The sequence below is a fragment of the Cyprinodon tularosa genome, unplaced genomic scaffold, assembly GCF_016077235.1.
Source record: "Cyprinodon tularosa strain WSP-4 unplaced genomic scaffold, ASM1607723v1 ctg184, whole genome shotgun sequence".
Lineage (NCBI taxonomy): Eukaryota > Metazoa > Chordata > Actinopteri > Cyprinodontiformes > Cyprinodontidae > Cyprinodon > Cyprinodon tularosa.
The window spans coordinates 544,502-560,247 of record NW_024038639.1 but is presented as its reverse complement, the minus strand read 5'-3'; the positions used below and the strand labels follow the sequence as shown (position 1 = coordinate 560,247).

Here is a 15,746-nt window from a genome sequence, read left to right as displayed (position 1 = left end):
GAGTCTCCGCTAGGCGTCGCTGTTTGGCTGTAAATTATGATTTCCGGGTTATAGCAGCAGCAGATGACAACATTGTAAGGCCCGTCTTTCCATTCAGACTGTCTCCCAAACATCGTCAAAAAGTAAGGTTTTATAATGTAACGCTGTATTTTTTAGTACACAATAAATATCCGTTACGAGAAAAATGCACATAGTGCCCTGACAGGAAGCACATTAGTTCATTAGCCCATTTTTGTTGATTTTCTCTCTGCTGAGTTAGCTTACCTAGCATTAAAGCTAACGTCTATAATGTAGTTCACGGGGGTAGTTTTACAGGATAGGTGCTAGTTTTGAATCCCGTTAGACGAGTTTACTCCTCTATAACTTCGTAATAACTTCTCTGAGAGTTGAATATATCCAATGCTTCAATGGCAGTTGTGATTTTGACTTAAAAATGATTTATTTTCTGTTTATAGCTGAAGGAAGCTATTAATATTTTGGGATCCATCTCTCTGCTTTTGGGGGATTTATCATTTATGTCCTACTGGGAAGAGCAACAGCAGCATCATGGCAGATGACAAGGACGTGTTGAGAGATGTTTGGTTCGGCCGGATCCCCACATGCTTCACTCTGAATCCAGATGAGGTGACTGAAAGGGAGGCAGAAGCATACTATGTAAGCCGATTAGTTTGTTCCTGTTTATCATATTGTGTTGTTCATGTCTTTGTGGACCATCAATCTAATGAATAAAAACAGAAAATCAATTTAATATGTATGAAACCTGGTGAGCCCAGTCACTGCTTAATGTCTGCCTAATTACAAAAAGATAACATGACATGACATTGCTGTAGTAAACCCTATTATACTGTTCTATTTTTCTTAAACAAATGCAAAAAATATCTCTTTGCATTATGTTACTTCAAGCAAGCTTCATGACTTTACCTTACCCTAATAAATCAAACTTAGTGATTACTGAAAGACCAACTTCCTTGCATCCATTGCTCATGGACATTATAAGCAGCATTATAACAGGGTGGATTTATTTGGTCACCATGCTGATACCAATTCTATCAATATCTGTAAAGTAATGACTGTAAATATCATCATATAACTATAACTTGTTCAGTAGAAGCATTTTCATTCATAATAGTTGGTGAAGGTTCTCAGTCATCCAGGTCATAGTCATTCCAAAAAACATTAAAAACAATCCACTGGACTTGGTTTCCGAGTTTGAAGACGTTGATTGAAACTTTTTCAATTAAAAATGTCAGGAATAGCGTTGAGTTCAAACTTCTTGGATGGGAAGCGAAACGTCTTCAAACTCAGAAACCAAGTCTAGTGGGTTGTTTTTAATTTTTTTGGAATTCCTATTTCAGCACCAATACAATTACCCCAAATTGCGACTTACACCTATAACTAAAACTCACACATGATGATCTGGATTGTTAACAAATGTAAATGTATTGTTCATTGGCATGAGGTGCATCTCTGGTAAAACATTTTTTCCTTAAAATCCGTTCATAAGTTTTCAATTGATCCTGCTAACAAGCCAACCATGATTAATTTTCTTTTGGTTTTTGTCTTTACTAAAATACCTCCTGCTTAGACTGTCAGTAGTCACTGCTGCCACCCTCTGGTTTAGTGGAGAACTGCTTGTTCTACCAAATATCCCTATCTCACAATAGTAGAGAATCTTTTAGAAAATTCCTGTTTCAAGATCATGATCTGGATCATCAGCAACATTAAATGAATTGTTCTTTGGAATTAGGGAGACCTCTGATAAAAAAAATCAGTTTCATTAAAATCTGTCCATAACTTCTTACTCCTTTTACACAGACAGAAAAACATACACAAGCTCTCCAAAAAAGTTAACCCCCTAGACGGAGGTAATTAAACGCTGCAACTCATTGCCTGCACTTTTATTACTCTCATGCATGCATACATGCATACATCAGAATAAACTTAATTTTCTTAAAATTTCTAACCTTTAAAACTATTTCCTGTAAAGGGACCTGTGGTATGTTTTTTGTTTATTTGTTGTCATCATCAGAACAAGTTTGAAATAACCTGTCAGATCTCAAGTGAAATTGGAACCTAATACACTCCTGTACAACCAGTGGACAGATAGCAAGAATTAATATTTTGCACTTTTGGATAGAAGGTTCTTAGTAGAAGTTTTAAATGCAAAACGAAGAAATGAGGATGAGACAAAAAATGAAGGACGTTATCGCAGGCATTTATTTTACCCAACTAGACCGTCCATTGTAGATCAGTGATTGTATTTTACCTTTAAATCAACATACTGCTTCACCTCTGAAGGTTGTTTATTTGTTTTTATCAGCTGCTGCTACCCAGGGTGAGCTACCTGCCTGTTGTCACAGACAAGGTGAAGAAACACTTCCAGAAAGTGATGAGGGCAGAGGACGTGGAGGAGATGTGGTTCGAGTATGAAGGAACGCCACTCAAATGGTATGAAAGTGATTGTAGTGAAACATTACAGAAAATATTCTACTTTTATTCTAATTTATTCTACAAAGTAGTGTTGACTTGATTATGGGTATTTCAGTAAGTACCGCTCCGGTTTGGGATGATAGTCTGTGGGCTGTTTTGAAATGGAAAAGGGTAAACGATGGTCATGTGACAGTGAGTGTAATGCAGATCAGGGTTGTTGGTGTTAAACTGAAGCAGGGAAACTATATCACCTCAGTCTGTCCGGTCCATAAAATAAGCAGGTGATTTTTCAGGCCAAATGGTCTTTTCTTGAAAATTGAAACAAAGCTGATGGTAGACATTACTGCTAATGCATGATATTATTAACTACACTGACTAATTTTGATCATCCTTTTCTCCCAAACACTCCGTACTTCGAAAAATTTGTCTGGGATTGGTTTATTTATTTACTACTGATGTCCTGATCCCATATTAATATTGGATATCGGTTCGATATTACCCAAAAAAACTAATATCGGATTTTATCGTCCGGCATCTAAAATCTCACATATTTTCACACTGATAGAAACTCTGCTTGTTTTAAAAGTTCCTGTAACTCATTTAATAATTTTCATGGGTTGGTTATTTTCATGGCTTTGGTTAATTGACTCTTGTTTTATTCATATCAGTTGGGGAAGCCTTTCTAACATTTTACAATGTAAAAGAAGCAATAAACGGCGATATGATTCATGTTGATATCACATTGGGTCAGAATTTGTATTTGCAAATTCTCAAAGCTGCAATATCCATATCGTATCGGAAATGAACAAGTTCCAAACATCTTTGAAATAAATGTTAAATAGGATGCAGTGGCATACTTTGACCACAAGGAGGCCTTGTTGTACAGCTAACAGCTGAATGCCAAATTATGTGATTCCTAGTTTTTTTTTTTTTTTTTTTTTTTTTTTTTTTAGGTATATGCATTTAAAAAAATATTATTCAGTTTCTCCCACATTCTTTTTTTTTTTTACTTTGTTTATTGAACATTTTGAACATAAGACAGACATTGTTGGGACAAATTCAAAGTGTCAATACAATCTTAATGTCACAGTTCTGTCAACCCCCAATCCACCCTGACCGCCCACCCCACCCACAGGCCAATAAATAAATAAATGAATAAAAAAATAAAAAAAAAGGGTAGACATGGATGTAAATGTAGATAGATAAGTAGAGATCATGTTAGACATTCAAGTATCCTCAGGGTCAAGAAGATTCAAAGAGTCAAAATATCTAAGAAAAGGGTCCCATGTAGCCTGAAATAACTTGATGGAGCCTCTAAGAGAAATCCTCAATTTCTCTACTTTGAGGTTGTAAAGCACCTCTCGAATCCAGCGGGCATGTGAAGGGGGTTAAGAATCTTTCCAGTTAAATAAGATCAACCTACGAGCTAGAAGCGTGGTAAATGCTATAGCCCGCTTCATTCCTTTAGGCAAGTTAGAAGTAGGGGGGCTCCCACATTTTCTAACATGAAGGAACAAATATTGCTGAAACAATCTGTTTAATCAATTAAGTTATTCAAATGACTGATTTTTTCTGTTTTTTTTTACAGCTACATATGTTTATTTGTGAATAGGAATTTGGAGGTAAAAGTAAAACAAGTACAAGAGTGGGGAGATAGTTTGCTTTCATTTAGATAACTAAATAAAATCTGGTTTTGGAGTTCCCTTTTCCAGTTTTTAGCCGAATAATAAGAGTTTCTCCTGGTTTTATTGTTGTGATTTGTTTTCATTTTTTTCTCATTCCAGGCACTACCCTATAGGAGTTCTGTTTGATCTTCATGCCTCCAATACAGTCTTACCCTGGAACATCACTGTGCACTTTAAGGTAGGAGTTAGTCACATTGTTAGTGTAAATACTAAACAAAGGAAGTGCATCAAACCCACAGTTTCATCGAAGCTAAAGCCATTTCTTCTCAGCTCAGTCAAATCAGATGTAACGCAACACCCATGCCTAATACAGAATAATGAAGATTATTTAAAAGGGTTTTGTGCAATATAAATTGTTATTAGTTACTAAAAATGGTTTGATTTTTAGGTCATGCACAAACTAACTGCTGCCTCTGAATTCTCCATTTTGGAGGCGTTTAGTCTTTTTTTGCTATAATTGTAATTCAGCCCTTAATGAAATGTGTGACTGTTTGGCAGAATTTCCCAGACAGGGACCTGCTGCACTGCTCGTCCAACTCCGTAGTGGAGGCTCACTTCATGTCCAGCATCAAGGAGGCGGACGCCCTCAAGCATAAGAGCCAAGTCGTCAATGACATGCAGAAAAAAGACCACAAGCAGCTGTGGATGGGCCTGCAGAATGGTAAGATGCATGTGTACACTGAGACCAAAAGCAGCTGCAAGGGAAACGACATTCAATTCTGCAGTCCCACATTTACTGATTTAACACCCAGATCCACACATGTTGTAATTCTGCAACTAATCCACCTACATGTTTGTTGCTTTCATAAACTGTTTGGTTTTATCTGTGTGTTATCATCTGGAGAACACACTCGTTATGTCTGGGAAAGATTAGGTTATTCTTACTGCATGGGGGTTTTTACAGACGAGTAAAATAGATCTGAAGGTGTTCATAGATGGTTATTTTTCTGTCCATCACGCTGAAACAGGTAATATTTAACAAAGTTTTCCAATCAAGATACAGAGAGGAAGAAGAGTGAGCAACTTGACGTCCTCAGCCTCCAACTGCCGCCCTATGTTTACTATGACTGCAGCTAATGCTAAGTTAGCATTTTTAGACACGCTGGAAAATCAACACCGGTTGCAGAGTATACCTTTAAAAAGAGCAGTTAGAAGTGTTCAGCGAGGTGTTAATGCGCATCTTGTAATCCACAATGCTCTGCTGATTGATGAATAACTTAAAGGTATTATGGAGGATTTTTTAAAAGACCCGCCCTCTCAAATAAAAAGGAAAATGTGTGTGCAAAGAGCATGCACCAGCCCGTTTCTCCTCGTGCATGCCTTGTTTAAAATGCACTGTTGTCATAGCTCATACAAGCTTACTGAGTCCACATACAGCGGGGGCTATATATTGGACTTCATAGCGAACTAAGTTAACTCACCGTTCTGACAGATGATCACTGCTTTTTGCCCCATTGGTGACGTAACTCCTCCTCCACTTTTCTTTGTTATTAGTCGCCGTTGTCGGGTAGCTACAGCCCATGGCGACAGCGGGCCACTGTGACAGCAGTTAAAGGGAATTTAACGGTTCGGTTCACGGTTTTCGTGATCACGGTTTTCGGTTGGGTATATGTTGATTGTTAGGAAAATCTATTATGTCTTGTATAGTACAACACGTGTTGCACAATGCTTGCACACTGTTGCACTTTTATCCACAACTTTCTTTCCGCCGTCATCGTTGGTCACTCTAAATGCAAAGTGGTCCCATACAGCAGACCTATAAAGTGCTGTTGGCGCGTCTTCCAACTCCTGTTCTTTCCCACTCGCCATACCCACACAATTCTCCACAACAGTTTTTTTTTCTGCTACACCCGGCTACGCTGCTTCGCTTCTTCTTCTTCTTGTTTACTACTGGTGGTTGGCTTTGGTCGCAGTACCGCCACCTTCTGCTCTGGAGTGTAAACTCTTCGCCTATGAGAAAAAGGAGCAGCGCACAAATCGAACCGAGACAGTCGAACTGAACGGTTCGGACGGTTTTCATAAACCGTTCCATCCCTAATTTTAACCCTCACTAGTTGACAAAAGGTAAACTTTCACAACAAAAGCATTTAGAATAAAAGAGGATGGTTAAAGTTTGTGTGATTTTTTAAATTTTTTTTTCCCATAACACATTTGAACAAACACGTTAATATTAACAAATGTGACGGATTTTAACAAAGAAATTATAAAGTTCCTGCATCACATCTGTAGACTAAATGAACATGGCTCACCTTCTGTTTAAAAATTCTGAAAAGCCTGTTCCTATAGGGCACTGTGTTACTTTAAGCATTAATGAAAAAACTCAAATTAATTCAATATTCATCATTGTATCGAAGTAATAATGATGATTCTTACTCTAGTAGTTTTTTTTTTAATTACAATTTGATGGAATTTATTTCTTGTTAGTTTAAACCAGCTAAAGTTAAATTATTTTCAAGCCGACAGGAAGGTTGATTAAAAACTGCTTTTCCTTATGAATAACTCCAAAGGTTTAATGCAAGAGAAAAGAAGGGTTGCATTACCAGCAAAGCAGCTCTTTATTATGCAAACAATTTGTGAAATGATTCCTCAAGTTTCTCGGTTGTGTGTTTTTAAGCCGCAACCGCCTGAGCCGCTCGGAGCATGTTGCAGTAAAAAACTTTAGAAGTTTGTGAAAAACCCTAAGGCCTCAAACCGACAGAGCATCAGCTGCTTATCTCCTCTCCACTTTTCCCTGAAACTAAATGAGTGAGCAAGAAATAAGCCACACATCTTAATAAAACAAGGAGGTTACAGAAAATAAATCTTAGAAGCCACTGACTGATATCTGATATGTTGATGCAAAAGGTGTTAAAGGCTTTTTATAAACATCTCTAAAAGGAGGGAGATACAAGAGGATTTAAATAATCCAGAAAGAAAGAATTGCCTCACACAAGAAAGTGAGAGATGAAACTGCATCTCGGCCAAAACTCCCATGTCCTTAGGAGAATTGAAACAGAGAGGTGTTTAACTTTCATCCAAGAGAAGCAAAACCAGAACGTTTATATCGACGGCAGGTTTGAAACCGCCTCATGCTTTGTGAAGTCTCTCTTTCCGTTTTTGTGTAAACTTTTCCTCTCGTCTTAAGTAATCCCACCAACAGAAAGGTTGATTTGCAAGATCCTCGTTGTCTTCTATTCCGGATTTAACTGAATTTTTTTCAGAAAGTTTCCTTTTTTGTGTGTATTTAAGGTTGTATTTGCAGTGTGGATATAAACATTAAGAGGACAGTTATTGACTGTCTGGTTGCACTCAAAAGGACTCTTTGGCTTAAACTTTAAAGAATCCCTTAGCTTTAAAAAAAAAAAAAAAGTTTGAGCAATGTCAGTTTGGGCGGTCTGCAGAGAAAATGATCTGTAAAAGAGAAGAAATTAAGAAAGTTCTGCACATTATGGCCAGCTAACAACACTGATGTTAGCATCTGATTTGGGTATTTACATCACAGCCCAAACTATTTTACTCTTATTTTATTTTTATTATTGCCTTATTATATATTATTCTTTTATAAAATACAACATAGGTTGTGGCCTAGTGGTTAGGGCATAGAGCTTGGAATCCTGAGGTTCTGAGTTTGAGCCTCACAGGTTGCTACTAAGGGTCCTTGAGCCAGACCCTTAACCCAACATTGCTCCCCTGGCGCCCCACGATGGCAGCCCACTGCTCCCCAAGGTGATGGGTTAAATGCAGAGGTAAATTTCTCCAACGTGAGATCAATAAAGTTAAATTATTAAAGTGTTTTATTATTTTTCAGCAATGTTCATCACTTTGTTTTCAGCTTTAGCTGTTTTAAAGTGCTTTACAAATAAAGATGATGATGCTGATCAAACCCGAGCTAAATTATCACAGATTCACAATAGAAATCTATAAAACTGTCCCTTTAAAACTATTAAAGGGACAGTTTTATAGGTTTCTATTTATATGGCTTTTTGGAGACTTCATACTGCATTTGATAATCAATTCAAACCCCAATCAATATTTTTTTTTGTCATACCCCAACTTTGGATCTGGGAAAGCCTAATTTACAAAAACAGACATTAAGAAAATTTTTGACATCAGGAACCCCTGTATGAACCCCTGTATGAACATAGCAGCCAATAGACAGAGATTTGATGTGATTTTACAAGCCTGTTTGAAAAGTCAAACAAAAAAGAAGGGTTCTGTTTTTTTTTTTAAGTAAATATAAGAATATTTTCTTAAAAATATAAGTAATAGTAAGGTATTCTTCAATATAGAATTATAAAGATAAGTTTCCTATTTTAAGTCATTTACCGGTAATTATTTGTATGCTGCTTTTGTAAAATTGTTTATTATATCACAAAATATTTATCTCTGGTGCATTTTTTAACTAATTTATCTTCAGATAATTTCACACTTAAGTGTTTAGCTTAAATAATATTTGAAAAAGTAAAAAAAGACTTTGAATGATCAATATAACCTACCTTATATGCATTTTTAGAGGACTCAGTTAAATGTTTTAGCCAGTTTAGCCTTATTAATCCACGGTTAATGGATACAATTACATTTGATATAGAACTTTAAACAGCAATACCATGTTATAACTTACTACCAACAATGCTTCTCTTGATACATAAAAGCATTAACATTAATTATGTTGAAGTTTAGATTTAATAAGTTTAAATTGTACTTAAAAATGTAAATAATGGATTCATGGTTGAGTTTAAGCAGACTAACATCTTTAGGTTGGGTTTTTTCCACCAGCCATTAATGGCTTTTTATGAGAGTCTGTTGTGATTTTACAGATTCTTATCAGTATTTTTTTTATTTTTTTTTTTATGTTACTCCAGATAAGTTTGACCAGTTCTGGGCAATGAACAGGAAGCTGATGGAATATCCCACTGAGGATGGAGGCTTTAGATACATCCCCTTCAGGATATACCAGGTAACAAACAAATCCTAACAAACATGCATTTACAACAATAAAAGAAACAACAGTATTTCATCAAAAGTTATTCTGTCAATAAACAACTCTTAAACTTACTTTTGGGTTATGGATGTAGAGCTGTGGTTGATCTGTAGAGGGAGCCAGTGGGCTGTATAAAAGCAACCATTTTTGTATCAGCTGTAAGAACAACTCAGTCACTGTTTTCCATTCGATCATGACTTGGTTTTCTACATCATGCACCTACAAGCTTTGACAAGCTAAGAGGAACAAAAAGGATTTGGTTTTGTGTAATTTTTGTTCAAATTATTATTCTTGTGCAGGTGAATAGTAAAATGTAATAATAAATCATCTGTCAGACTGTAAATTTGCACCCTGTTCTGGAACACGATCAACTTTCACCTTTACTTCCAGTTAATTGCAAAAGTTTTGCTTTATGCCAATTTTCCCAAACCAAAAACCGACTAACAAACTTTTTTTTAGATATGACATGATTCATAGGTCTTTATACGAAATAAAATCTCGTTTTAATCCTTTCTGATAATCAACCCAAACATGCTTTAACATGTCCTTACTTGTCTTTCTGACCTTTGATATATTCGACATCCAAGCGGTGAAAGCTCCCTTGCTACAGACGGCATGTTTTTGTTTTTTGAGGCTTTTGATATGTGTTACAACCTTTTTTGGCTGCAATTTTATTGCCCCAATTTGGGGCAGTAGGCGAGCTTCCAGGGCAAAGTGCGGGAAGAAAAGTCAGAAGCAGACAGGCAGCTTTAGGTCGGGTGTTTCCACCATGCATTAGTAGCGTTATCCTGACTCAGGTAAAAAGTCCCTTTGGAGGAGAAAAAAGATGGATGAGATTGGATGAATAAGAGGCTGATTCTTAACGGAAAAAATGAGCCTGCCTCAAACCAGACAATTGGGGGAAAGCCTCTTTAAATCGAATGCAAGGAGCAACATGACTGATTAGACAAATATGAAACAGGGATCCTATACAGCATTAAAAATTTGGAATCTGAGTTTGGTATTTTTCAAGTCTCCAAATATTTGGAAAAAAATAACAATAAGTGACAGTAATAATTTTTGTATTTTTACCCTTTCCCTTTGGTCCTCCTTCATTCTATCCTTGTCTCCTTTCTTTCTTTCCTTCCTTGGATCCTGTCTTTTCTTTCACTATTGTGGTTTTATTGCCTTCTTTTTATGTCCTTAAAGTGTAACTCACCTGAAAAATCTGCCTTTTTGCAGATAAAAAGTGTAAACTATGGGGTGCTATTGTAAATGAGCATTATTTAAGTTTAAAAGTCGAATTTAAATTATTATTTTTTTTCTTTCCTGGTATGCTCTGATAATCGCAAGGCATGTAAAATCAGCTTTTTTCTATTAACTACTGCCTCTATTGTCAGATTTACCAGGGATGACCACGTACATGCGATGCGCTACATGCTGTTGTCCACTTGGCTACTTCTCTGTTGCAGTGGATGCACTAGTGAGAGAGCAGGGTTGACTCTTTGACGATGAATCACAACAGACCAGGCTAAAGTCCACAATTAACCCCATCGCTGTATTAAGAAAATAAAAAAATATTCTAGTAATGACAAAAGGGACAGTTTTAAAGAGATTTGCGAATGAAAAGCGACTTATAGGTTGACCTTTTTTTTTTTGCTTCAGTATTTATAGCTTTCTTACCTCTGATGGCATTATTTCATCAATATTTGTCTTAAAACTGTCTTCTATTGCTGTTGAATGTTCTGTTGAAATGGTACGTGCTGATACAAGTTTTAATTATCATTGCCCCGCGTCCAGGCGTAAAGACAACTCACTCAGACACGCCTCCATAGTGAGTCATCGTGTCCTCTGCCGTGTCTGCATAAACTGCTCCAGGCATTGCTATGTCAACATCTTGAAGCAAATGGCTCAAGCTGGTAAGGTTGCAGTGCCACTGGGCTCCACAAAGCCTCCTTCCCACTCTGGTAATAAGAAAACTCCCCCAGCATCCCTCTGCTCACTCTCCATGCTACAGTGAGGCTAAGCTATGCTAAGCTAACCGTAGTCCTTATTCTACAAGTGGTCAGAGGGCCCAGTTGTGCCTATGTATGGCAGAATGTTTCTGTTAGTGTGTCCCAGGGCAGCTGGGGTAAAAATGTGGCTTACCACCATTAGCGTGTGGATGTGTTTGGATTACTTAATGTAATTTAAAGCAGAGACCCTGACTTAAAAGATTCCACATAAGTACTTGTCATTCTGACACCTATTCTCCTGATCAGACCCTCAGTTAACTCATCACCACATTTGGCCCAGGCTCTTAGGGTTGCTTGGCACTAAGCGGCTCAGTTGCATGTGTAAAATGTGTCTGGGGTCGGGGGTATGATTTTCCATTGGGGTGAGTTGCATTTCAACTCGTTCTTTATTGAGCCTTTTGTGTCAACCCTGAGCACCCTGTCTCTTCTTCCATCACAAGATGTTTGTCAGCTGGATTTAGGAGATCCTCAAAGTATTCCTACCACCATCCAACAATGTCCTCTTTCAAGGTCAGAAGCTCCGCTCTCCATCTGTAAACAGTGTTAGCAAAGCACTGCATCCCCCTTCCGTGGTGCCAGAAGATATGCTAGTATCGCTTCAAGCCCAGCCAATATTCTCTCTCCATGGCCTCTTCAAACACCTCCCAGGCCCAAGTTTTTGCCTCAGCAACGGCCCGGGTAATGGCCTCATGATATCTGCTAGCTGCCTCAGAAGTACTACAATCCAACCAGGCTTGATAGAAGTCCTTCTTCAGCCTGGCAGCATCCTTTACTGCTCTTATCCACCACAGGGTTTGGGGATTGCCATTACAGGCACTGCAGACCTTGACAGCCCCAGCTATGGGTGGCCGCGTCGACAATGGAGGCAGAAAAAATGGCCCACTCAGACTACCTTATCTCCAGTCTCCCCTGAAATCTGGGAGAGGCTCTGCCAGAGGTAGGAGTTGGAACAGGTCTCTGACCGAGGGCTCAACCAGACGAGGAGACCCCCCGGTACTCGCTTAGGCCTACCGAGTCTGTCCTTCTTCCTCCTCTAGTTCAGTAGCATGTCTAGTTCACCACCAGGTGACAGCTCTGCCCCCTCTCTTTACCCAAATGTCCAAACCATGCGGCTGACGGTCACAACGAAGGGGTCCTTGTGCCAAGTGCACCATTGGACATCCTTAAGGTTGAACATGGTGTTTAGACTTAGAAAAATGTTCATTGTCATTTCATATACACAGTGTATACAAAACAAAAATTCATTTTGTACATCTTTCATGACATTTCCATTCCTTAAAGTGCAGCAGTGATCAAATGTAAACAGTGTACAAGAAAAAAACATGGTGCAAAAAAATTTAGTGATATATAAGTTCAGTTTATTATGGACAAGTACTGAAACACTGTTTGGGTTAAGAACTGGAACGTGATGCTTCAAGGTGTCACCGTTGTTTCCCTCATGGGCGTTGAAGCACCCCAGCTGAATAATGGAATCCCCGTGGGGGACGCTGTCCAACATCCCCCCACGGACACTAAGAAGGCCTGGTACACCGTAATGCCGTTCCACCCATAGGCCCAAACAACAGTCAGAGACCCCCTCCCTATTCAAAGGCGAAGGCATACGCCTTCTGTTTCTCCCCACGGGTCACTCCAGAGTAGAAGTGAGTCCAGCCTTCCTCAAGGAGTTCGGTTCTAGAGCCGATGTGTGGAGGAGAGCCCAACTATTTCTAGCCAGTATAAATCCATTGTTCCCCCTGCAGGTGGTGGGCCCACTGGGGATGGCCTTGCGTTGCTCCTTCGGGTTGTGCCCTGCCAGTTACCTTGATGAAGGACCCAGTCGCCATGCGCTCTCAGACAAACCCCAATGCCAAGCCTGGCTCAAGGGTGGGGTCCAAGCTCCTCTGTACCGTGCAACATCACGTGCCTTGATTTCTTCTTCATCATTGATTCGTTTTGAACCAGCCTTTGTCTCACCCATGACCCAGAGCCTGTTTGCATTGGGAGACCCTTCCAGGGTCTCTGCTAGGGTCCCTATCACCTGTCAACATAGCATCTAGGATCTTCCTGGCCCTGCGGTTCATGCAGGGTCTGTTCTTCCCAGGGCACATAAATTTGACCTGTATACTAAAAAATAATACAAAAAAAATTTTATGCTATGATATCAAAGTCTACAAAAAAAAATCTAATTCCAAGAATAATAGTACTTAAAAAAAAAAAAAGATCTTTATGATGCAAAATCACTTTTCCATGATCTTTATTTATGCACGTCTGAGTAATGCTCCTGAAATCTACTTCCTAAGCAGCTGCCCGTCCTTTCTCATGAAAAACAACTAATCAACATACCCACTTTCTTAGTGCGGTGAGCGGAGCTTTGAGGCAGAGACCCATCTTTTCTGCTTAAACTTGAGACAAAGTGGCTGTTTAAGCTGCTAATCTGCACAGTAACAGCAACTGTCTGTTAATTCTTTTTTTTATTTTCTGTCCAAAGTTGCTAAAAATGGATCTTACAGTTGTGTTAGGTCTCTGACTTTTCTCAGTCCTCCTTAAAAGGGAGCCTAACAGAGTGGTTTCATAACGATGCTGCAGTGATCTCCTTACACGTGCCATACCCAGACAGCGAGAGGCGGCATCGCAGTAAAGGCATGTCTGTTTCTGGGTTGTTTGAAATGGCACCAGAACACAACTAATATTTCATTAAAAATGAATATTCCTTTGTGTCAAAAGTGATATATATTCAGATATGCCTCTTGTTAAAAAAAGGCTTAAAAAAATAAGATGTAGAAACTTTGAAGAGTTACCAGTAAAGAAGATGAATTAATAAAAAACTAAATCAACAATATTTATTTACTTTATATTGTATGTAAAGTAAATAAAAATATATATTTATATTGTTTAGACCCAGAAAACGGAGGTTAAACCAATCAGAAAACAAACCAAGCCTGAAACGACACCTAATGGAACAGAAAAATCTTATTTTTATGATAAGAAAACAACAGGACTTCTAAGTAATAAATACTGGTGCTAATTTTCCTACCATGTTTTCCATCACCATAACAACTTTGACAGCTGGTAATTTTCAGTGTGTTTAAATTTAAAGCACAACAAGTTTTAATAAAGCCTGGTCGTCTCCACATATGGCTGCATTTACATTTTGCACAACAACAATGGGTGGGGGTGAGGATGCAAAGCTGTCAGTCACTTTCAACATTTTTTTGCAAAAACAGTAAATGCTTTGTCTTTAACTTTCACATCTTTGAAATATCCATAAATTCTTTAATACTCTGAGAAAAGCATTCTTGCTTTTAGTCATAAAAACAGCTCTTTAGAGTGGCAGACTGAAACATGCAGTCAAACCAAACCGACACGCCTTCCCAGGCATGCACTTGCTGTAAAGCCATCTAACTGTTGGCGGGGAGAGTGAGGCCAGACCATTCCAGCTTTAGGCCTAATTGAAAGTTTCTTTGGTCATTTATGAGCTGCCAGGGTTTCATGACAACTACAGCATCAAAGCCTTTTATAGCCTCACTACGTGATTTCCAAATACGCTGAAGAAAAATAAGCATCATTCCTAAAATCTCTGGTTTGTTGTGGAAAGAATGTGGTTTGAATCCTACTAACTGCTAAATATTTACAACTATAAAAAGTCTGGAAAGTCTGGCATAAAATGTAAACAAAAAGAGTTAATTATGAACAGAAGAAATACAAGTGGGGAAAGTTTTTATTTCGGAGTGACTGTCCTGGAATGGGCCAATATGAAATGCTCATATGGGCTGTAATACTATCGTTTGCATGCTTTTAAATTAAAATTTCCTGTGTTACTGGATAAGCTGTGTTTAAATACAAGAACTGAAGTTACTGCTGCAGCTTCTATATTGTCACAAATTAACAGAGCATTAGGGATATTATTTTCACAGCTCTAAAAAAAAGTTTTACATGTTAAAATTATTTTTATTTTGTTATATTTCAAGATTTTTTTAGTTATTCAAATATTGATTATTACCTAATTCATTTATTTTATTATTTATTTTATAATAGTGTATTATTTTGTGACATTTATTTTGTAAATCTGCTTTACATATTCAGCTACTTTTATTTTTGAAATCCAATTTTGTATTTTAAGCTTGTTTTATTATATATTCTTGTATTTAAATGAGGGGGCGGAGTTTTATCTGTCGAGCAGTGCTGGTAAGAGTTCAGCGACTCAGGAGTGACACAGGAACTAGCTTGGAAAATATCAAACAGGAGAAGAATAAAAGATTTTTTTTTTGTCATAATTTTGCAGAATGCTTCTGATGTTTCTATATTTATTCAACAGATGTCTTTAAACAGAAGCATCTCAGACTTATTTAGAGAATAATATCACCTGTCTGATGCTGATCCATCCCAGAAATGGGATCCTATGCTACTTCCAGGAGCAAACTTTTTCGGCTTTGTATTTATTCATAAATATACTCTTTTCAAGCTTTGTTTTTCTTTAATTTTCAAACTTATGGTATATAATGTATACTTTAAAGAAAGAAACAACTAAGATACAGATACAAATCGTGTAATCATATTTTGCCCGACTACTCTGCGCATTTCCAATGATGACGTCAGACAAGCAGTTTAATGGAGAAAACGTAAAAAGTATCCAATTGGCTAAGAAGAGTCAATAAATGTTTAGTTAAGCGTTATTTGAGGATAGAAATAAGTACTTTT

At 37.8% G+C, this 15,746-nt stretch overlaps 1 protein-coding gene across 1 annotated transcript in view; it reads left to right on the top strand.

Annotated features, from left to right (window-relative positions):
* The first annotated feature begins 29 nt into the window (after positions 1-29).
* atg5 (ATG5 autophagy related 5 homolog (S. cerevisiae)) overlaps positions 30-15,746 on the top strand; it is a 63,543-nt gene continuing 47,826 nt past the window's right edge. The window contains exons 1-6 of the mRNA XM_038282490.1: positions 30-122; positions 456-654; positions 2,321-2,448; positions 4,215-4,293; positions 4,614-4,776; positions 8,957-9,051. Coding sequence (XP_038138418.1) covers positions 547-654; positions 2,321-2,448; positions 4,215-4,293; positions 4,614-4,776; positions 8,957-9,051 — 573 coding nt within the window. The 5' untranslated portion in view covers positions 30-122; positions 456-546. The remainder of the gene's footprint in view (positions 123-455; positions 655-2,320; positions 2,449-4,214; positions 4,294-4,613; positions 4,777-8,956; positions 9,052-15,746) is intronic.